This window comes from Lontra canadensis, unplaced genomic scaffold (assembly GCF_010015895.1).
Source record: "Lontra canadensis isolate GAN:19392208 unplaced genomic scaffold, GSC_riverotter_1.0 scaffold230, whole genome shotgun sequence".
Lineage (NCBI taxonomy): Eukaryota > Metazoa > Chordata > Mammalia > Carnivora > Mustelidae > Lontra > Lontra canadensis.
In genome coordinates this window covers 240,338-263,944 of record NW_022631224.1, presented here as the reverse complement: position 1 = coordinate 263,944, position 23,607 = coordinate 240,338, and the positions used below count along the sequence as shown (strand labels likewise).

At 46.5% G+C, this 23,607-nt stretch overlaps 1 protein-coding gene across 3 annotated transcripts; it reads right to left on the bottom strand.

Moving 5' to 3' along the window:
- Positions 1-745: 745 nt before the first annotated feature.
- LOC116862253 (T-lymphocyte surface antigen Ly-9-like) lies at positions 746-23,224 on the bottom strand. 3 transcript variants are annotated; one of them, XM_032849469.1, is made up of 10 exons: positions 23,066-23,223; positions 18,866-19,195; positions 13,188-13,463; positions 12,350-12,679; positions 10,869-11,138; positions 9,342-9,440; positions 8,353-8,406; positions 4,377-4,657; positions 3,935-4,006; positions 746-1,263 (listed from the first exon to the last, which is right to left on the bottom strand). In XM_032849469.1, exons 1-10 carry the CDS (start codon positions 23,187-23,189, stop codon positions 1,195-1,197), a joined length of 1,905 nt encoding a protein of 634 aa, XP_032705360.1. In that variant the 5' UTR covers positions 23,190-23,223; the 3' UTR covers positions 746-1,194. The 3 variants fall into 3 exon arrangements, with proteins under 3 accessions (XP_032705360.1, XP_032705361.1, XP_032705362.1); XM_032849470.1 differs by lacking the exon at positions 18,866-19,195; XM_032849471.1 differs by lacking the exons at positions 8,353-8,406; positions 9,342-9,440; positions 10,869-11,138 and having other exon boundaries at positions 23,066-23,224.
- Positions 23,225-23,607: the final 383 nt, after the last annotated feature.

Sequence of the window (23,607 nt, the reverse complement as noted above, 5' to 3'; positions counted from 1 at the left end):
AGGTAGTGCAACTTATAGGCAGGGGGATAGGGCTGAGCCATAGCTGGGGGGAAAGGAGAAATGCTATGGCTGTTCTGCATCCAGACCTGACGATGAAAGGAGAAGTTCTTTGAGGTAAATATGGGAAGCTTATATGGAAGAGGCATATTAAGCACTTAAAAATATATCAAAAGAGTGATACACATATGTGGTTAAAAACAGAAATCCACAGTACAAAGAAGTATGCAATAAAAACAACAACCCAGTTCACTCCCTGGAGGCAGCCACTGATAAGTATTTCGTATTTCCTTTCGGAACTTTTGTACAACTATTCAAGCATGTAGATACACACTTCTTCTTTATCTAACCGGTAGCACTGGGCTGCTTCTTTGTCCTTAGACTGTATTCCATATTAGCACATACTGGTCCTTCCTCTCTCCCTCCCTCCCTCCCTTCCTTCTTTCCTTCTTTCCCTCCTCCTTCCTTCCTTCTTCCCTTCCTTCCTTCCTTCCTTCCTTCCTTCCTTCCTCTCTCTCTCTAAGATTTAATTCGTTTATTTGACAGAGAGAGTGAGAGAGAGCACAAGCAGGGGAACGGCAGAGGAAGAGGGAGAAGCAGGCTCCCAGGTCAACACCCTAGCTTGAAGGCAGACGCTTAACCACTGGGCCCCCCAGGCCTCCCTGGTCTTTCCTTTCTTTACAAAAGTGGCAGGGCTTGCTGTCGCATGGGTTCACTATCACACATTTAACCACATTCCTACTAAATGGACATTTAAGTTGTTTCTGTCCTTTTATTTAAAAAGATACTACAGTGGACATGATTTTACATGGATCTTTGTGTCCATGAGTGAGAATATCCATTGGATTCATTTTAGCAGCTGTTTAGAAGATGGTGTGAAGGTCCAGGGTCCTTTCAACAACACTGGACCAGTTGTGGCAGAGTCCTGAGTTGGTGCCTCCAAACTGTAGAAGCACAGAAGGGGACGGACGGAGCAGGGACTTCTTGAAGGCCGGGGACTCCAAGACGCAGCCCGTGTCTGATCTATTCATAGATTTGGGAAGTCACAGGGGTGGAGGGAAGGGGGCGCGTCAAATTCAGGTATCTTGGAGACACTGAAGGCAGTTCTGAAGTGCTTCTATCTATAAGAGCTCCAGGCCTTACACCTTCCAGAAGATTTTCCAACTACAAGGAGAGAAGTAGCAGCTGCTTTTCTTTTCAGGTGAAATTTTCATAGGTAGGGATTTCAGAAGACTCAGGATCATTCTGTTGTGGTGGTGGCACCACCTGTGAACCAAAAGACACAAAGCATATGGTTAACAAAGCCCGGGAAGCCCTGGTTTCCTAGGCCCTGTGCTGCTGAGAGAGGAAGGTCAGGCCAGGCTAAGACTGGTCCGTGCTGTAAGAGTCAGTTCATATGGACTGGCCTTGGGATAGAACCGTCCATCAAGCTGACTGCAGGCATTTCTGGAGAACCTCCCACTGGGAAGTTGGCAAGGCTTTCTGTAAGGCAGATAGAGGGCAGTTTAGTGCAGCTCGTTGAAGGGATATAAAAATGGCAATAAAAGGTCTTGCTCTCAAGAAGCTACTGTCTAATGAGCTCAGTCTCCGCCCTGGCTGGAGAAGCAAGACAAACATCTAGAGAAAGACATTCCAGGTGGTAGAGGTTATGCCTTAAAGTAATGGTTCAGACTCTCAGACTTCATGTTCCCAGGGTTCTGACTCTTGGTTCAGGGAAGGCCCCAAGGAGCAGGTGAGGCGTGAGCTGATGCAGAGCAGAGGGGCGGCCAGGTGTCAGGAACAGCTGGGGAACGGCATAACCCTTTGAGATACGGTGCAGAGACATGTGTCGGAGAGTGACGGCAGAGGTAGGTTTGAGAAGTTCCTGACCAATGGGCAATGACAGCCTCAGGGGACACAGAGTCAGGACTGGTGGTCCTGAAAATTCTGAAGGCAACGGGTAAACTCTGTCAAGACCTGAGGAAACGTGCTCCTGTCCACTTAGGTTGGGAGTGAGGGAGTCCCTGGGTGGTGTGGGAACCATGCAGGACCCACCCCACCAGTGGTGACTCAAGGCCATTCTGAAACTCAGAGTAGGGATGATGTCCATGACTTTACGATAGACCAGTGGTGGCCCAAACACAAAGGGCCAGGTTGGAGTAAAAAGCGGCTTTGGGAGTATAGTGTAGCGTACAGATGAGGTCTCAAAGCCACAGGTGAAGTACCTTGTTGGCTAAGCATAGGCGACCTTCCACAAGGCAGGACAGGAGGTAGACGATGGCTAAACGGGGCTGCATATCTGCACAGATGCTTACTGAGCAAGTCCTATCCACATTTGAAGGTCCAACACAAGTTATTTTTTTTTTCATGAAGGCTTTCCTGTCTACCTCAGTGCAGTAGTATCTCCCACTTCCAAAGTCTGGAAAACCCCTGGGAACGGCACACCTCACAAGTAGTATGTAGAGTGTTTTCATTTCCCTTCTAGGTGATTGAATCTTCTCCATGCATCTTCCACTGACAGCCAGATAAGATAACATGTCTTCAAGGCTAAGGATAGTGCCTTCACCGTATCTAAATCCCATAGCATCTAGCCTAGTTCTAGACAAACACAAGATGTTCAATAAATATCTATTGGTTGATGCATCAATCACAGAGAAGTAGCATGACTGAAAACCTTTGAGTTTTTCTTTTTTATTAAAATCTTGTTTGGGGGTGCCAGGGTGGCTCAGTCCGTTGAGCGTCTGACTTGATTTCGGCTCGGGTCATGATCTCAGGGTCGTGAGAAAGGGCTCTGTGTCTGGTTCTGTGCTCAGCGGGGAGTCTGCTTAAGATCTCTCTCTCCCTCTGCACCCTCCTCCCGCTAAGTAAGCAAATAAAAAATTTTTGTTTGAGCATGTTAAAACAAGGAGGAAAAACAGGGAAGGAATTCTGGGGGAGATTTGAAAACAAAAAGTATATATGAACCCAATCTTTTCAGGGAAGTGAAAGCGGAACAGACAGCTGGATTCAGGTCAAGGTTAATTGGTTAAGGTTATTCAGGATTATTTTAAAGCTCTTTGTGGTTTTTATTTTTTACTTATATATATGTATTATTTTAAAAAGATTTTATTTGAGAGAGAGAGAAAGCATGAGCTGGGTCGGGGGCAGAAGGAGAGAGGGAGGAGCAGACTCCCCACTGAGAAGGGATCCCGATGTGGGGCTCAATCCCAGAACCCTGGGATCATGACCTGAGCTGGAGGCAGACACTTAATTGACTGAGGCACCCAGGTGCCCTTCTTTCTGGTGTTTAATACTGAAAGTCCAACTACTGTCTATGTGACCTTAGGCAAACTTAGCTTCTGTGAATCTCAGCTTCTTTTGCTAGAAAATGTGGACGATAACACATTTGTAGAGGTGTCCTAGGGATCACAAGAGAATATGTTTGTCCATGTTTTATAAACTTGGTTTGTCCATGTTTTATAAACTTGATATGAAAGTTAGTTCTTCGTATTATTTAATGATAAATTCTACCATTAAAGGACCTTTCAACATCACAATAAAACCAATGTGTTATAGTTAATAGCACATTTTCCAAAAAATCTTGACATTGGACTATTGGCTGATTTCCAGTTGTTTTGGTAAATTGCCATACTGGTGGGTTAAGATGGGGTTGGAAGTAAATTTGGAAATATACATAGATCATGCAGCATTTTTACAGCTTCTCATTCTGGTCAGTGTTAAGAATAATCAATACAAAACATTATTAAATCATTTAGAAACATTCAGCCTTTGGCCAAACAGATGTGAATCAGAAATATTTGTTTAAGCATTTCTATTGACCATGGAGTGTGTCAGGGGGTTGCGTAGTGGAGAGAACTTAAGCTCCTTTGCCATGGGGATCTAGGACTTTCAGTTAAAATGGTCTGCACAATAGTTCCTTGCTTTAGGAACCCTGGGATACAGAGAAAATTGCTCTCACCTTCTGAGGTATCTGTACACAGCTGTAGACTGTGGCTGAACTCTCTTTCTGCTCAGGAACTGGGGTATTTCCCTGTAATAGACCGACATCAGAGTATCCATAATCACCAGATAAGAACTTTCCAGAGTTTCACGTTCAGCCCTTAAGGAGAGGGGATACCCCACCAGGTTTAGGTTTCCTACAGAGGGTGGTGGTTGCCTCCGTGCAGTGGGGAAGTGCTCTGGTTGCTCACACCTCCTTTATCAATGGCCCAAGATTGGGAGCTGAGGATGAGCACCTTCACTCCAAGGGAACCCAAGGTTTGGTAAACATGGATAGGGCCAAAGCTATCTTCCCATGTGCTGCTAGTTCTGGCCCCCATTTGGAGGGACTAGTCATCCCAGTTATTGGATGGTTCTAGAAGTGGAGGAGGAGGGAAGGTGTACTGATCCAAAGGGCTCACCTGCAAGTTCAGGACTACTTGCATATACACTGTGTTGTCCTCAGGTGCAGGCACCATGCTTTTTGGAGTGACAAGATCATACTCTGCTTGCCCCTCAGATGATGAGTCAGATCCAGTGTCCTCCTGAGTGAGCAAGTCATACTCATGGTACCTTCCAGCCTTGGGTATGCCAGTCTTCTCCCGGTCCTTCTCCGTTGTTTCACTGCTGTCAGAGCCGCTGTCGGAGGTGGGCCTGTGCAGTTGCTTGGCAGTCTCAGAGAAAGTGTCCAGCTTCTGACACTCTTGGGAGAGCATATCGCACAGTGTGTGGCCAAGTAGTGAGTTTTGAACACATTGTGTGGCTTGGTTAAAAAGTGTGCCAGCCCCTACCTCTTTCTTGTTTTGTGCAAGGATCTGACCTGCTGTGATCTCTACTCCAGGTGAGGCCTAAGGAACTGGAAGAGAGGTTGTCCTGTGCCCCCCCAGGGACTCTGTTCTACTCTCCCCCGTCCTTCCTCCTTTCAGGTATTCACTCATTTCTCTTGGGTAGATATTCATGGAGGGTGACACGGGATGGACTTAGCAATGCTCCGTGAGCCTAACTGGCTCTGCTGGCTAAGCCACCCTGAGTGCCACAATGTGTGGTCTGGGAAAACACAAAGAGCCCATTAGACCTGCTCTTGAAGGAGAACACTGTCCAGCAGGGGGTCAGATCCATACAGAGATCAATGAATGCAAGCCCAGCTCTGGCAAGGGTGATGGGACAAGTGTCAGGAAAAGGTGAGGACTTGGTCTCGGGTTAGGAAGCAGAGAAGAACTCAGGGAGTTGGTGGGATTGAGGTGGGCCTGGACGGAGGGCTGGGATTTTCATGAGTGACAGGCTGTCATTGGTTGAAGAAGCAGTATGATTAAGGTATTCAAAATATTTAACAGGTGGGGTGCCTGGGTGGCTCAGTGGGTTAAAGCCTCTGTTTTCGGCTCAGGTCATGATCCCAGGGTCCTGGGATTGAGCCCCACATCGGGCTCTCTGCTCAGCGGGGAGCCTGGTTCCTCCTCTCTCTCTGCCTGCTTCTCTGCCTACTTGTGATCTCTGTCTGTCAAATAAATAAATAAAATCTTTAAAAAAATATTTAACAGGTGCAATGGACTGGGTGTAAGACAATCAGAGTGGACCCCTGTATTGAACAATTCGTTGGTACACCGGGTGCATGTTTAGCTGCCTTTGGGGACACATCAAGTGGATTATTTGGTCTGAGTGTAGAATAATAATGGTTCACACGTACCAAGTGCCTCATATGTATCAGACACCATCCTAAATGTATTCAGTCTGCATGAAATTCCATGAAACAAAAACTACATTTATTTTTTGCAGATGAGGAAACTGTAGCACATAAGGGTTAAATATTTGCCTGAGTAAGCGGTAAGGTCAGGATCTGAATGCTGGAAACCTTGTCCCTGATGTTTTTAACTAATACTCAAAACCAATACTCAAAATTTGCATAGGAAAAAAGTAGGTAAAGGGTGGTCTGGCTAAAGAGTGAATGAGAATATAAGAGTAATTACCACCTCTTGAGTGCACAGTGTTGGCACCGACCCACTCAGTACTCACAGCAACTCTAAGAACTGGGCGCACTTATTTTGCAAGGTAAGGAAACTGATGCATAGAGATTGAATTGCCCAGCATCACTTATGAGCAGAATCAAGATTCAAACACAGGACTGCCTGACTTCAGAACACACACACTTGGCCCCTAGGTTTTATTGACTTTTGAATAACAAACAAAGGCCATGAGGAGTCATTGATGGCTTTAGAGCAGTCAGAGTTGAGCTTTGCAAGATAGTGAGCAGAAGGGATAGAAAAGAGAAACCCGGGGCGCCTGGGTGGCTCAGTGGGTTAAGCCGCTGCCTTCGGCTCGGGTCATGATCTCAGGGTCCTGGGATCGAGCCCCGCATCGGGCTCTCTGCTCAGCAGTGAGCCTGCTTCCTCCTCTCTCTCTGCCTGCCTCTCTGCCTGCTTGTGATCTCTCTCTGTCAAATAAATAAATTAAAAAAAAAAAAATCTTAAAAAAAAAAAAAAAAAAAAAAAAAAGAGAAACCCTGGGGAAGGAATGGCCAGTTAGGAAACTGTCATACTTTTAGGGAAGAAATAATAAGGAATGGGAATGTCTGTTAATGAGGACTAGTTAAGTAAATTAAGGTACATCTGTAGGATGGAATAAATAGGAATCAGTCTTACATATGTCAGTATTACTAGGATATTCTGTTAAGTTAAAAAAAGCCAGGTTCAGGAAAATGCTATAGATTGCTCCCATATGTGTAATTAAAAGAAAGGCACCTACACACACACATATACACAAACACATATGCACAAATCTATTTAATGCCCATAAATGCATTAAAGACCCCAAAAAGATTTAGAAATGCATCTTAACGATGAAAGTCTCTGGGGGGAGAGACCAGGAGATTGGGATTGGGAAGGAGATTTAATCGTATACCATGAGAAAATACGATTTTTCAGTTAAAAAACCCTATTCAGTAAACAGAAAAACTGTGACACAATGAACCTTGGTAGTGACAAAAGATCTAGAGAAGAGGAGACTTTGATTCCTTCTTTCCTTCCTTCCTCCCTCCCTTTTTAAAAATAGATTTTATTTATTTGACAGGCAGCGAGACAGCCAGAGAGGGAACATAAGCGGGGGGAGTGGGAGAGAGAGAAGCAGGCTCCTCATAGAGCAGGAGCCCAACATGGGACTTGATCCCAGGACCCAGAATCAGGGCCCGGGCTGAAGGCAGACACCTAACAACTGAGCCACCCGGGCGCCCCAAGAAGAGGAGACTTTGAAGAGATGCTAGGAAGGTTAGAGAAGCAGACCTTGGGAGCTGAGGAAAGGTGCTGGGGAGGGAGGAAGATCAGGGATGGCAGTGGTGTTCCCAACACTTCCTTATTCCTTCTCCTGTGCCCAGAGCACCAAGGTACAATGGCACAGACTGGGGGAGACCAGGGTCTTCCCCCAGGTTGTGAGGAAGGAGCTGGTGAGAACCTCCACCCTTACCGTCATTCCTACTTCTTGGTCCCTTTCTCTTGGTAACGTTTTCCCATCCTTAAGGCCCACACTGTTGGACCTTGAGCTGCTGGCATCCCACCCAACCCCTCTTTGTGTTCCATCTCTTCGGGGGATCTCTTCCATGAGAGGTTACATGGGGTTTGTTTGTTTGTTTGTTTGTTTGTTTGTTTTTTAATAGCAGGGTTTGTCCCAATGGGGGGAGTTCGGGAATTCCTTAGAATTCCAGAGCTTAGAGCTCAGGGTGGTAATGGAGGATACTGAGCCATGGGAAGCGGGGGTGGTAAGACGCAGGCATCTCATCTCACCACTCCAACACCCATCAGGACAATTCCACTTTTGCATACTTTGTGCTATTGGGGTGTTGCACAGTATTTTGTTCGAAGAAAGCATTCCTTAGCTTTTTTAAAAATTGGAAAACCACTGCCTCAGGAATGTTCTTGGGCAATAGGTGTTCTATGCAATTTCATGGGTTTTAATTTTAAATAGGTTTTAGTTTTGCTCCTACCGCAAATTTTACCATTCTATCTGGCCTTTGTTCCTCCACTCTTGGAGTGAGGAAAATAACTCTATTCTCATCGGAGCCCACATTTAAATGACGATAATGCCGGAGGAACCTTACAGATCCCAGAGGCCAGGCCGCCTCCCCTATCTCTGGTTATCATCTTTCTGGAGTCCGTCCTGGCTCTGATTTCTGTTCCCCAAACTTTCCTTCTCCAAGTCACATAACTTCTCAAACTTTAACAAGCGTATGATTCACCTTGATATGCAGACTAGAGTTCGGTATCTGGGGTGGTGCCCCAAACTGGAATTTCTAACAAGCTCCTGGGTGATGCCCCGTGTTGCAGATTGACAGATCACACTGAATAAATTGTCAGGCTTTGGAGCTTCCATCTGGCCCAGGGACCCCACAGCCCGTGTCATTGGTGATATTACCTGGTGCGTCTGCTGGGGTTTCAGTGGCGCTGGAGCTGGAGGCTGGGTCTGAACCTGACAAACCAAGGTAGAGAAGACTTAGCAATAGGTCTGTTTGGAGAGAGACGTGTGATTCTAAGTGACAAAGGAGACGGGGAGAGATTTCCAGAGACAAAGACAAGAAAAACGCTCGAGGGAGGGGGTGAACCCTGACATGAGTAGGAACCCACAGGACAGGGTGACCAGAGTCCCAAGGTCATTTTCAAATGAAGAGAGGGCCCTGGAGCCTCCTGCCATCCCTCTGTCCCCTCTGTGGTGGCCACCTCTCAGGTTGGTTTGCCGTCTTGCAGGAATTGCTGCAGGGATCTTATGTGTTCTACCCAATGTGCTCTTTTGAGGAACTGTTCCATTTCCCCTGCAATATGAAATTCCAAGGGAGCTGCCAATCGTAATAGCTAATCCCGCTGGCCACAGTGGTTGGTGCAATCAATGGTCACATGAGCCAAGGCTGCACCAATCAGAGATCTTTCAAGTTGGAGCTGGAGGGAAACATCTTTTTTCTCTTCCTGGTGGCATATCTCTTAGTAGATACGAGTCTGGAGCTACCAACTACTGTGTTGTGGCACAGCCCACCCCCATCCCTGCCCCTCAGTTCAAAGAGAAAAGTAAGGGTGAGAGATGGAGGGCCCTGATTTTTAAGTCTCTGGTAACATTTGTCCCTAAGGTCAGCTCCTTCCCTTTCTTCCCCAAAGATTGATTATGTGAGTCCCAAAATAATAAATCACACCTCCTGCACCCTCCCCTCCTTTAAAGGTAGTTTGAGTTTGGCTTCAGCGATTTGTAACTAAATTTAGAGTCCCAACTAATAGCCCTCTCCCACATCAGGAGGAGAAGAAATGAAGTTTTGGGAAAATGGGAGTAGGAGGGGACCAGGAGAGGGCAGACAAGCCTCCGAAGGTCCCAGGGATATGGTCTGGTGCTGGCACACGCCAATGATCTCAGAAACCCACATGGTATTTTTCGCTTCCAAATGTACCAGATGAGGATCCCAAAGAACAGGATGCTGGCTATCAAGAGTCCAGTGTAAAGCTCTGTGTTCCTCTCAGGCCCTTTGAAGAGGAAATGAATGACATTAATACAAATAATGACAAGGAGATTGGAACAAGCAATGGACAAAGCATAATGGCCATCTTAAAATAAAAAAAAAAAAAGCAAAATGGCCTCTTAAAATCTCATGCTATCGCAGGAAATATTTCCTTTTCATTCATTCATTCTACAACTATTTATTGAGTAGGCATTGTTCTGGGCTAGAAATTATAGCAGTGCTTAAGGTAGACACTGTCCCTAGGTAGAGAAATATATGCCTTTCCCAGTGTCACAGAGTTTTAAATACTTAGACAGGATTTGAATGTAGGCTGCCTGGTTCTACCTAAGATGCCCTTATCTATCACACTACACTGCTCCTCTCTGTAAATGGTGTAAGGGCAGTTCTAGGTTCGAGACAGAGTCAAGATTTCCACTTCGTAGGGCTCTAAATCCATCTGCCAGCCTGACCTAGCGTTATTACATCCCAGGTAAACCTTTCTTTTTCTACTTCCTTCTAGAACAGAACAGAGCACAGAACTCAGGGTTCCACTCGTGCTTTTGTTGTGTGACATTGAGCAAGTCCCTAATCCTTTCTGAGTCTCAGTGTCTTCATGTAATGGAGGATAGTAAGAGTATTTGCTGTGCAGGATTATTGTGAAGTTAATTGTGTTAAAATGCTCATGGTCCTAGAATAGTGCCTGACATCTAGGGAAAGACCCTAGGGCTTCCTTTCTAGCTTCCACTCACAGTCCGTGTTCATTCGTGGTCTGCCTTCCTTCACCCATCCGTTTCAATCAACTCATCTCCACTAACTTCTGACACTGTGCTGTCCATGTATGGTAGCCACAACCCATGCTATAAGCCCTTGGAATGTCGCCAGTATGACTGAAGAACTAAATTGTTTATTTTATTTAATTTTTTAAAAATTGAAATTGAAATAGAAATCGGCGATTTAATTTCTTATTGAAAAACAGTAAGTAGGTTTGGAACAACTTGGATATGTAAAGCTATTTTTTTCAACTGTCACTTTTATGAAATCTGAATACAGATGGAGTACTTCCGATGGAAATTTGTCATCTGAACTGAGATGTGCCTTTAGTGCAAAATCCATACTGGATTTCAGAAGCTTAGTACAACAAGAAATGTAAGTTATCTCAACGGTAATTGTATTGAATATAATCCAAAACGGTGATATTTTGGATTTAGTGGGTTAAATAAAACATATTATTAAGGTTAGTTTTACTTGCTTCTTTTGACTTTATCTAATGTGGCTATTAGAAAGTGTGAATGACATGAGGGACTCCCATTATATTTCTGCTGGAATGTCCTACTCTGAAGCACTCTCGTCCACACTCTCTCACCGCATTTCATAAAGAACCACTCAGACTGCGAACACTTGGATACCAACGTCCCAGTCCCTGAAGTCTGGCTGAGCAGAGATAAACGGTAACCTTGACAGATGTCGCCAGGAAGAAACTGCTGGGAGCTGCTGCTGACAGGGTTGCTGGCGATGCATGTGATGTTGGGGTGATTTTCACCACGTGTCCAAGAGACATTGAGGTGAGGTCCCTCTTGGGACTCGAAGGTTCCTTTTTGTAGGGGGGCCCATCTGTATGTCACATTGTGTCCACTGTCCTCCACTGAGCATGTCAGGCTGACCCTGCAGATACCATCCTTAGCAAGCCCAGGATGCCAGGTAATTTTTGGCTTCTTCAATCTCCCTGTGTGAGGAGAAAGACAGACCTAATGTGGAGTCAGGCCTGCCTGCTGGGCAGTCACCACATCTTCACTCATTCAGAACACGCTCCTGAAGTTGGGTGTTGGCACCACGTTAGGGCTGAGAAAGTGCCTCCAGGAGTCACAGGCATTTTGGAATGCACCTGGCCTTTCTCGTGGCAGCAATGGAACCTCAGACATACCCCTTCACCACTATGGGCCTTTGATGCTCAGATGTTGAACAAAGGAGTCAAAATAAAAACTGGAAAAAGAAAGACATCACATCCCTCCATAGCGTACCCTGTGAAGAACCAGCAAACCCGTCAACACAGGTAGGTACAACGTCTCATGCGCTCTGAGGACTTGCAGGCTTACCTGTTGAGGTTCCATCATCGACGTTCTGTACTCAGGAGATAAAGCGTGAAGAGCTGAGTGCCGCTCTGACATAGAGTTAGTGCTCAAAAAATGTTAGCGATTTTAAAAGAAATATAACACTGGCACTAGTTATTCCTAATTTATTATTATTTTCACTTAATCTTCTTTCTCTTTTTTTTAGTAGTTGAGTCATGGCATGCTACAGATGCGGACTAGCTGACTTCCAGCATATTCTAACAGGACCATGTCCCGTGAGTCTCCACAGATACTTAGACACCAATAAACCCAGGCAGGGGATGTGATGACCACGTCTGGGTGATACAACTGAAGCAGGTGGCAAATGTAAACCCAGCTGTCAAGCCAAGCTCCTGCAAGGCCCAAGCCTGAGGAGAAAGACTGCAAGTTCTGTCCCTCACACCCTGGAGAGCCAAGCAGCCATCCCTCTTGGAGGTCAGAGGGTCTTTGGATACTAAAGCCTTTCTCCTCAGTCTTTTCTGAGTCCACTCCAGCCTGCTGTGCCCTTATCCAAAAGGATAGTCTTCTATAAAAATGCGGGTCGAAGAGCTCTGAGATTCACCTGACAAGCAATGCAGGAGGACAGGGACAAGCACTGCAGGTTGGGTGGCGGAGGCCAACTGCAAGCTTGGCAGAAGGGGGACTTGGCAGGTGGTTCTTGCCTGGCTGCTGGCTGGAAGTTTTCCCTCCTGTGAGTTGACTGGTCTGGACTCAAAAGCTGTGCTAGTGATCTGAGGTATTTGGGGAGGCAGGGAAAGGAGCAAAGAGGAAGGAGAAACATCCCAGGGGAGGAATGTAATGATGAGTATCCTGCTCAGAAACTCACCATAGACGCGCAGTGTGATGTGTTTTGTGCTGATGACTCCGGAGGCCTGGGAGCACACGTAGGCATGGTAGTGGCCAGCGTTCTCCATCTTCAGCCGGCCAATCATCAGGGAGTAGTCTTGGCTAGAGTTCATATTGGCATCCTTGAACTTCACGAATGGATCAGCTGTTGCTGCTGCTTTCCGCTCTTTGCTGATAATAGACGTGTTAAACATCCAGATGACGTTCTCTCCGGAGTGACTGGCTGAGAGTGTTAGGGGCAGGGTGACTGACTCCCCCAGGATCCCCACCACTGTCTCCCCCATTGAGTCTCCTCCGGAGGCTTCTGGAGCTGCAGTCAGAGATGAGACATTGTGGCTTCAGTCATTGGCTCTCTTCCCTAAACCCTCAGCCTGCCTGAAGGAGACTGAAGCCCCAGAAGCTCTCCTGCCCACACCCCCTTTCCCTTCCTCTGACAAGGCATCCCTGCTGGACACTTGTCAGGGACAGATAGACACCTGGCTCTGCCTTTTGCGTACTCAGGCTTCCCTTACCCTCCCTGTCCTTCTGAGGAGACCGCAGGGGATACCTCCAACTAAATAAAGAACAAATTAGATCTCTTCATCCATATTCCCTTCCCTTCTCTTCCCTTGCTCTATCTTTAGAGTTTCAGAGTTCCCTGGGAGTTCCCAAGTGCCCTGCCAGTCTCTCTCAGACCCCGGAGGGTAGAGAACAAGAGTTCTTCAAGCCTGTCTTCGTCCCCACTCCACCTGTGTCCTGCCAGAACCCTGGCGGTTTAAACTCTATGGCTGCTCAGACCATCTCTGAAATCCCCTGGAGGGCCCAAGTGGAGCCTGTACCTATACAGAACTGCCGGGCATGGATGGGGCTGGAGGTGCTCTGGCTGACCGGGTTCTTGGCTGTGCAGGTGTATGGCAGGTCTGGGTCACACAGTGTCCAGCGGATGGTGACAGTGGAGCCCTCCTGCGATTCAGAAGCCTGGGTGTTCTGCAGGGTCCAGCTGTACAGAGCACTTGTCCACGCCCTCTCCACAGAGCAAATCAAGGTAATGTTGCAGGAGCCACTGTCGGACATGTTCACAGACTTCACGACGACCTGAGGCTCCGGCACCTGCTCTGTAGGGACAACAGCAACAAGGAGATTACTCAGATCCCTTCAGCAGCAGGACACAACTGAGAGAAGAGAGTGGTGATGATAGAAGACCCAGGGACAGAAGGAAGAAGCCAGAGTACCTGTTCCAGGGGAAGTTTTCTCTTAGTTTCCCCCGCAGCCTGGACCGAGTGCCCCTCTTCTACACCCCCGTAAATCCCCAAAGAGTGTTACCTCCATGACTCAGCGTGACACCAGTCTGATTACACCTCTCTCTCTCTCCATCAGTACATGAACTCCTTCAGGACAGGGCCAATGCCTGTGCCCAAATACTAACACCTGACTGGCCCATCCGTGAAAGTCTCTCTGGAATGTTCGGTGAATAAATGCATAAATGAGTCAGCCCCAAACGCTGTGCAGCAGGGAGCTCTGCCTCTAGAATTTGAGTTGCTTTTGCCTTTTGGTCAGAATTTATGACCATTGTGCTTTCAGACCTTCTTCCTGGTCCTTTCTTCCCCTTTTGTTCCATTTCCTCTGTCCACTGTGTGTGTGTGTGTGTGTGTGTGTGTGTGTTTAAGTGTGCTTTTTTGGGGGAATTGATAATACATAAAGTTGAAAGGATACAAAAAAGTGTACATAGTTTAAAAAGCAAGCTTTCTTGTTCCCAGCTACTTGTTTCCTCTCCCCAGGAATTATGCTATGAACTTCCTGTTGATTTTTCTAGAAATATTCTAGATATAGACACATACATGATAGTATACTATATATAGTATATGTATAGTATGTATTGTTATTATATATACTATATATTACTATTATATACACACACACTGTCCTGAAACCTTTAAAAATTTAATTATATGTTGGCTTTCTGGGGAAGACAGCAGAATAGAAGGACCCTAAGCTCACTTGTCCCATGGATACAACTGGATAACACCCGCATCCATGTGAATAACCCAGAAAATGCCCTGAAGACTGGCGGAACTAACGCTCCACAGCTAAATGTATAGAAGAGGTCACCGCAAAGAGGGTAAGAAAGGCAGAGGCACAGTTGGGAACTTATGGGATCACAAGACCGTCCACAGGACGGAAGGATAGTGTGGGTGCAGAGGAGGGACAGAAACACTCTCACACAAGGAAGAGGAATCCTCATAACATTTGGTTTGGAAAACCAGAGGGGCCTGATTTCGTGAGTTCTTACGATCAGCAGGGGCTTAACACCTGGAACTTTAAAAATGGGCTGGCTGGGCTCTGGGAGGGGGAAAGGAAACTGCATCTCTGGCTGTAAAGAGGCAGCACAACAAACAGCACGCCCCCTGCCCCCCAGAACAGTAGCAGCAGTTTGAAAATCACCTGGAATATGTGGGAAGGAGACTTGTTTACTAATCTCAGAGCATGTTCTGGAGGGGCAGAGATCACGGGCAGGCTTCTCCAGGAACAAAGGAGGTAGAGGACATCATTTCCTTCCCCCCCACCCCCGCCTCGCCTAGACACATGGACACCTATGGGAACCAGTACAGTGCCAACATGCAATACCTAACGTGCTAACAGCTCACCCGACCCCTGCATTCTCCTGTAGACATGCCCCTCCCTGTCATGCCTCCTTTGCAGGCCCGCTCCCACCGCAGACTTGCACATACCTTGCTAACACCAGACACCTTGCCCTCCACCCAGCCCCCGCTTCTGCAGATTTGGCCCCTGCAACCCAGCTTGCCTGGGTCCCATTTGCTACAGGTCTCCTCCTGCAGCCCGCTTGGAGGGGGAGAAGCAAAGCTTGATAACACTGCCCAGCTTGCCCCCGAGTTCTCCTGTGGTCCTGACCTGTCCAGCGTGCTCCCGGCCAAAGCCCATCCAAAGTAGTGCCTCAAACCTGACAGTGTGCAAGCAGTGCCAGCAGGGGCCAGCACCACTCCAAAGTGACCCCTGTCCCCGGGGGAAGGGAAGATGACCACACACACACACACACACACACACACACACACTCCAACATGGCCACAGCAATGGGTTTGGGGCCAACATCTGGTCTGAGGTCAGGCCCTGCCCACCAGGAAAGCATCTCAGGGAACAAAACAAGGAAATCACCCTGTAATTCAGTGCTATGGCATCTCTGGCAAATGCCTGCTCTGACTCAGCTCAAGCCCAGGCAGCCCTAGACTGGACCACTCACAACACAAGCACAAATAGCCCTTAACGGACTGAGCCACCCAGGCACCCCATTGATCTTTTCAAAGAACCAGATCCTGGTTCCATTGATCTATTCTGTTGGTTTTTAAGCTTCTCTTTAATTTATTTCTGCTCTAATATTGACGATTCCTTCCTTCTACTGGTTTTGTGTTTTGTTTATTCTTCTTTTTCTAGCTCCTTTAGGTGTGAAGTTAGGTCCTTTATTTGAGTTTTCTTGCTTCTTGACGTAGTTCTATATTGCTATAAACTTCCTTCTTAGAACAGCTTTTGCCGCATTCCAAAGATTTTGGACTGTTCTATTTTCATTTGTCTCCATGTACATTTGATTTCCTCTTTGACTTCTTGGTTGACCCATTCATTGTTTAGTAGCATGTTATGTAACCCTCACGTATCTGTGTTCTTTGCAAAGGTTTTCTTGTGATTGATTTCTAGTTTCATAGTGTTGTTGTCAGAAAAGATGCATGGTATGACTTTGATCTTTTTGAACTCGTTGAGACTTGTTTAGTGTCCTAGTATGTGACCTACTCTGAAGAATGTTCCATGTGCGCTTGAAAAGAATGTGTATTCTGCTGTTTTAGGATGAAATGTTCTGAATATATCTGTTAGATTCATCTGGTCCAAAGCTCAGCCAGTTAAGGGTCTGCCTTGGGCCCAGGGTCTTGGGATTGAGGCCCACATCAGCCTCCCTGCTTAGCAGGGGGCCTGCTTCTCCCTCTCCTTCTGAGGTTCCCCCTGCTTGTGCTGTCTCTCTGTCTCTCCAATAAATAAATAAATAAATAAATAAATATTTTTTTAAAGAAAGAAAATATCAACAATATTGATAAACCTTTAGCGAGTCTATGGGGGGAGAAAGGAAAAGGAGAGAAAGAGAGAGAGAGAGAGAAGACTCAAATTAACAAAATCAGAAATGAAAGAGGGGAAACAATAACTCACACCACAGAAATACACAGGATTATAAAGAATATTATGAAAAATTATATGTCCACAAATTGGAGGATCTAGAGGAAATGGATAAATTCCTAGAAACATATACTTTCCCCAAACTGAATCATAAAGAAACAGAAAATTCCAGTACTGGGTATTTACGCAAAGAATATGAAAACACTAATTTGAAAAGATATATGCACCCTTGTGTTCATAGCAGCATTATTTTCAATAGCCAAATTACGGAAGCAGCCCAAGTGTCTATAGATAGATGAAAGGATAAAGAAGATATATATGCACACACACATACATACATACATACATATACCATATATATATGAGTATTAGTCAGCCATAAGAAGGAATGAAATCATTTTTTAAAAGATTTTGTTTATTTATTTAACACAGAGAGAGAGACAGCAAGAGAGGGAACACAAGCAGGGGGATTGGGAGAAGGTGAAGCAGGCTGAGCAGGGAGCCCAATGTGGGGCTCGATCCCAGGACCCTGGGATCATGATCTGAGCTGAAGGTAGATGCTGAACAACTGAGCCACCCAGGCGCCCCACGAAAGGAATGGAGTCTTGTCATTTGTAACACCATGGATGGTTCTAGAGAGTATTTTGCTAAGTGAAATCAGTCAGAGAAAGACAAAAACCCTATGATCTCACTCATATGTGGGATTTAAGAAATAAAATGAACAAAGGAAAAAAACACAAACCAAAAAACAGATTCTTAACAACAGAGAACACACTGATGGTTGCCAGAGGGCGAGTAGGGGATGGGTGAACTCAGGGAGGGGATTAAGAGCACACTTATCATTACGAGCAGCGGGTGACGTTCGGAGGTGTGGAATCACCCTATGGCACACGTGAAATTAACATAGCACTGTGCATTCACGGTGCTGGAATTAAAACAAGTTAACAATGTGACTTAGAAATTGCTGCAGGTTGGTACATATGGAGCTCACTCATTCTATTTCTATTCCCTGCAAAGTATTCCATTTCTTTAACATATGCAGAGCACTCAACAAATCAATAAAAAAGGTCAAACTACCTGATAGAAAAATGGTGCCATAGGCTGAACTGTGTCTTCCCAGAGTTCATATCTTGAAGCCCTAATTCCCGGTACCTCAGAACATGATTTTATTTGGATATAGGACTGTATTTGGAGATAGAGGCCATTAAGCTAAAATGAGGTCATGAGAATGGTCCCTAATCCAAAATGACTGGTGTCCTTATAAGAAGAGGAGATTAGGACATAGAAGACACAAACAGAGGGATGGCCATACAAGGACATATCAAAACAGGTAGCTATCTGCAAGCCTAGTAGCAAGGTCTCAGAAGAAACCCAGCCTGCTGACACCCTCATCTCGGGCTTCCACTCTCCAAAACTGTGAAAATAAGCTTCCGTGGTTTAAGCCACCCAGGCAGTGGTATATTGTTATGTCAAACCCAGCAAGCTAGCTAGTACAGACGGGTAAAGGGTACTAACAGAGTTGCAGACAAGAGAACACAAATGGTCTTAAACATATTTTGGCTGTGTTTTCACTCTGACATCTATATTTATGGAACTGCATGAAAAGGACCAACATGGTGGTCCTATTTGTCCTAGAGAGATAATCACCTAGGAAGAAAATAATCTGCTTTTAAAAATAAAAGATTAGGGGGGGCGCCTGGGTGGCTTAGTGGGTTAAAGCCTCTGCCTTCGGCTCAGGTCATGATCCCAGGGTCCTGGGATCGAGCCCCATGTTGGGCTCTCTGCTCCGCGGGGAGCCTGCTTCCTCCCCTCTCTGTCTGCCTCTCTGCCTACTACTTGTAATCTCTGTCTGTCAAATAAATAAATAAAATCTTTAAAAAAAATAAAAAATAAAAGATTAGGGGCACCTGGGTGGCTCAGTGGGTTAAGCTACTGCCTTTGCCTCAGGTCATGATCTCAGGGTCCTGGGACTGAGCCCATGTCCAGCTCTGTGATCAGCGGGGAGCCTGCTTGTTCCTCTCCCTCTGCCCCTCCCCCCATGTGTGTTTTCTCTCTGCCTCTCTCTCTCTCCCTCTCGCTTTCTCAAACAAACAAACAAACAAATAAATCTTTAAAAAAAAATAAAGGATCGTGGTGCCTGGGTGGCTTAGCCGGTTGAACATCTGGCTGAGTCCAGCTCAGGTCATGATCTGGGTTCATAAAAGTGAGTCCTGCGTGGAGTCCGCTCAGAGTCTCTCTCTCCCTCTGCCTGTCTCCTTCTCAAAATAAACACATAAAATCTTAAATAAATAAATAAACAAACAAACAAAAATATTAAAACCCATGGAAACTTTCTGGAACTCACCATAGACGTGCAGTGTAAACGCCTTGTCAGTGGTGACTGCAGAAGTCTTCCGGTTTATCTGGGCTTTGTAGGGTCCAGCATCTTCCAAAGTCAGGTTGCTGAGACGCAAGGAGTAACTGTCCCAGCTGATGTTTAGTCGGTCCTGGTAGCTTTTGGCTGTGATGAAAATTTGTTTTTCTGCAGTTGCAAAAGCAAGAGTGCCTTGGGGACCACTCCAGGCAACATTCTCAAACTCTGTGTCTACTGAGATGTTCAGGGGGAAAATCACCAAACCCCCTAGAATCCCGGGCACCACTGCTGGGGTTGAGTCCTTTTCAGAGGCTCCTAGACCTGCAGAGACAGAAGAGGGACTTGGAGAAGAAGCAGCTGGACTCCTCAAGTCAGCCTTCTTTCATTCATTCTATAAAAACATACTGGGAATAAATGACAGATGTTGAGAAATGAAATGAAATTCCTGCCCTCCTTCCTCTAGGCTCATTGCCCAGCAGAACCATTCCTTCATTCCCTCACTTAAAAAACACTGTCTTATAACCGCATCTACAAGATGAGTAAAACAGACTTTCTAGTTTTCTATCCCAATGTGGAAATTAGGCTGGTGACTTTGGGTGAGTTTTTGAATTTCTCTGAGAATCAGTTTACTCATCTATAAGATAGAAATGTTCACACCTATACTATCTTCCTTTAAGGATATGGTAGACATGGAATAAAAATAGGTTGCTGTAAATCGTAAAGAACAAAACAAGTAAAAAGGGAGCATATTTTAAAAAATGAGATGGGTTTATGGATGGCTAGCAGGGTGGATAGATGTAAAGTTGTGGGAGAAGGCAAGTGAAGTGAAAGTAATGGTAGAACCAGGGTGGGAAGCATGTGAGTGTTAGTGCAAAATTCTTTCAAGTTTTCTCTGTGTTCAAGAATTTTCATAATAAAACGTCGGCCACAAAAGGACCATTTTTCATCTCTATCTCACTCTTCCTTTCCCTCATTGTCCAGGGGATCTCAGACTGGCTTTGTCTTGGCCAGGGAAATCTGGTCTGTCCTTAGGAACAAGGTTTGCGGTTGGAAATAGTTAAGTAGCATGGATTCTGCTCCTGATTTCCTCATCTCGGGAAAGAGCCAGATCCCTGATATACATTGTTACCATGGCTTCCATAGGCCCAGCATCAGTCCGAGGTGGCTCATTTCCTTGCAGGGGCCCTGTGAGTGTCTGCTGGGGGGCCCCAGTGTCTATTCCCAGATTCAAGAGCTTCTGAGGCTCTGGAGAGTCCTCTGAAAATTCCAGATCAAATCAGATGGGTTCAGGACCCAGATTACTCCAGGAATCTGCTTTGAAAGTAAGTAGAAAATGTTGGAGAGAAAGGAAAATCTGAAGCACAGCCTGGAGGGATGGAAAGAGGCTGAGGTGTGCTCTGAAGGCCCAGAGTGTACAGAGTTATGCAGGTACACAGATGAGACCCCTAGATTGGTGCAGACTGGTGCAGGGCTGGGGACTGGGGCGTGATTCTCTACCTGTATCAGCCAAGCACTTGGACCTTGTAGGGAGGTAGCTAGGAGGATGCAGGGCTAGGGACCTTGGACAAGTTAGTCTAGGTCAGTTCAGGTAGATTCTGGGGGCAGTCAGAAAGCAGAAACTGGGTTCGTGTGATGCTGGTTTGAAGTTACCCGAAAGAGAGCTTTTTGCCTCTGAAAGATACTGTTCATGATCTCTACGACAACTAGCACTGTGTAGAAGTGACCTCATTCAGTCCTCAAAATTACCTGAAAATTAGCTCGTGTTTGCAGAAAAGGAGCTAAAATTTTGGGAGTTTTAGCCACTTGTTTAGATGACAGGTTTGTCAGCTGCAGAGCCCAGATTCCATGTACGTGATGTCCCGGAAGGTGGAGGCCGAGAGCTCTGACCACCCTCCATCCCAGGAGCCCAGAAGGGCCTGAGTCTTGGCTGGGCACATATGACGCACCCGTGTCTCCTCACATCAAAGCAAGGCGTACAGACTGTCAGCAGGAGAAGAGAGATGTGGTTCGTGTGTCGAATCCTGCTACTGTTGCAGCAAACAATGCTACAATGCTCCGTGACTCCCAGTGCAGTGACAGGAGTCCCAGGCATAGCCATCTTATTTTGAACTACCCATTTGGCAAATAATAAAAGGGTGTTCAATGATTGTGATAACTGAATTTGGCTTCCCCACCTTCAATAGTTTCCAAATAGTGCATTTAGTGATTATTATAACAATCAACTTCTCCCAACTGCATGCCAAGTGCTTGCTTACAGCTAACATTTTTCATCTACAAGAGAGTCTTGCGTGATATGTCTTACTAATCACATTCTATGGTTAAGAAACAGAGGCTCACACAGCTAGGAAACAATGGAGCAAAGATTTAATTTCAAATGTTTCTGATATTTGTAGGGGCAGAGGATGGGCTGCCCTGAGGTGGGCCACTTTGGCATGAAGATTATTCCAAACTGAAGGCAATCAAGACCTTGTGGGCTCCAGAGAAACTTTTGCCTTTCCCTTAACTACACAGAAGAATCTTAACTGGGGGGTCTTTCCCATGTTACTAGCAGACATGAATTTTATCTGAGTGACCCTTCTGCACGGCAGGGCAAACCTCTAATTACCGTACATCTGCTCTTCTCTGCATTGCCCTGTGAACTACCCTCCTTCCCTCTGAGGTCCCAGACCGCTGCCCCCTTCTCCTTAGTCTGGGATGACGTAGATGCCTCATTTTGCCTGAGGGTCTTTGGAATTTCCTTGTCTGAGTGGACTCCTCATATACATGTCATTAAATTTGATTTTTTTCCTGTTAATCTGTCTCATGTCAATTTGGTTCTTAGTCCAGCTAAAAGGACCTTGAAGGGGACAGGAATTCTTGCTCCCCAAAAAAGGGGGTAGGACATTCTTGCTCCTTGACATACCGAAGTGGAAGAACTTTTCACCCTACTGCCTCCTAAGTTCCTGAAACCATTCCCTGGAGACACAAAAGCATCAGAGAAACTCCCTGCTAGACCAAGACAGTGAAGTTTGAGGTCATCCCCAATCAGTGGAGCTAGACAGAGGGAGATGCCTCTTTACCTTGAAATTTACTTGTTGGTCATCTGAGGCTTGAGTGACATTAGATGGTGAACTTCCGGTTTATCCAATGCAGCCAGGTAGCACCCCAAGAGTGGGGTGTGACTACAAGGAACCATGATGCTTGTAATGTTTTTATGGCGAGCAAAGATGAGATGCAAAGTGAAAAGAGATTAGATTGGAACCCAACCCCAGAGTCTAGGCCCTGCCCCTGAGCATGCATCTGGGAGGTTTTCTAGAGCTCCCCTCACTGCCCACCCTTCCACCCTCTCTGTGCTCAGATCCCTAGGCTAACTGTGCTATCCTCCAAGGTCCTGAGGAAAATAGTATTCCCAGAGGGACAGTAGAGGTCACCGTCCCAGGGGGCTGAGACCCTCCCTGGGGTACTGGGTCAGTTCTGCCTGCTGGCCATGCTGCTGAGAGATGTTTCCAGAAAATAGCAGGATTCGGGCCTTGACAGGGAGGTAGGATGTGGGGAGAAAAGGACATTCGGAGAGAAACCACCCAGCTCAGGGCCACCAAACCATCTCCAGACCGCAAGGGAAGCCCTCAGTTTGGGATATATGACAAACATGGCAGATGTAGAAAGGAGTTCCAGCAGTTCAATATGTCCCTAGAAAAGGGGGTGGCTTGTCACCAGAATTTTCATGTATCTCTCTGTGGATTTTATCCACATTGTACAGGGAACAAACTCATCACTCAGCATCCTCAGCGGGAGAATGTCAGAGTGAGAGGAACATAGTTATTTGAGTTATTTGAGACAGGGGCTAGAACGTCACCTACTCACGGTGAGTGACTATGCACAGGCTGACACATGCACACACACACACACACACACACGCGCACACACGTGCATGCCCACACACGCACACGTTCGCACACGCACATGTTCACACCACACGCTCACACACACACATACACGCTAACACGCGTACATGTTCACACACGCGCATGCTCACATGCGCGCACGTGCGCGCACACACACACACACACACACGAATAACGTGGAACCCACAGAAGAACTATCACAAGGAGAGGAGTTTCCAGATTTTACCAATAAGAACTCCAGCGAATAATGTGACCAGCCCCACAGGGACACCGCCAATGAGGGGCAGTGGCCATAATGGGGACTTACCCACTGGCAGGAAGAGGAGATGGGTCCAGAGAAAGGAAAAGAACATGTGTGTCTTGGTCTTCTGTGGTTTACTGGAGAAGGACTGTAGAGCCGAGTCATCCGGGTGTCGCTTTGGGCCTGCCATGATGATTTGTTTTTGGATCTCCGGCTGAAAGAGGAAGCACTTACCACAGACTCCTGTGCATGTGTGTGCCTCTGGTCGGGCAAGCGCTGTTCGTAACTGGCACACAGACTCCTCCCACTCGCTCGGGCTGCGCTGCCGTCCCAAGATCAAGAGTAGCTCGCTCTACCCACTGAGCCAGCCAGGTGCCCCGTAACGGCCTCTTCTCGTGTGGGGCTGGTGTCCCGGCTTGCTGTTACGAGGAGAACGTGGCTGTGGTGATAAGCTGTCACTTCTGAGATTAGGTGACAAAAGGTTGTGTCTTCCCTCTCCGCGTCTCTCTTCCTCTCTCCCACCCCCAGGTCCCTTTGCCCGGAGCCAGGTATTGTGAGCTGGAGGCATCAAGGCGAGGAGACAGGGAGGGCGCCAGCCCAAACCCAGC

What these genes read in the sequence shown, in the direction of transcription:
- LOC116862253 (XM_032849469.1), bottom strand. Translation starts at nt 23,189, where the DNA reads ATGGCAGGCCCAAAGCGACACCCGGATGACTCGGCTCTACAGTCCTTC. An exon ending in TCCTGGCGACATCTGTCAAG is followed by an intron (nt 9,441 to 10,868) that starts GTTACCGTTTAT and finishes TCCTCTTCAAAG; the next exon opens with GGCCTGAGAGGAACACAGAG. An exon ending in AAGTAGTCCTGAACTTGCAG is followed by an intron (nt 4,007 to 4,376) that starts GTGAGCCCTTTG and finishes GGTCTATTACAG; the next exon opens with GGAAATACCCCAGTTCCTGA.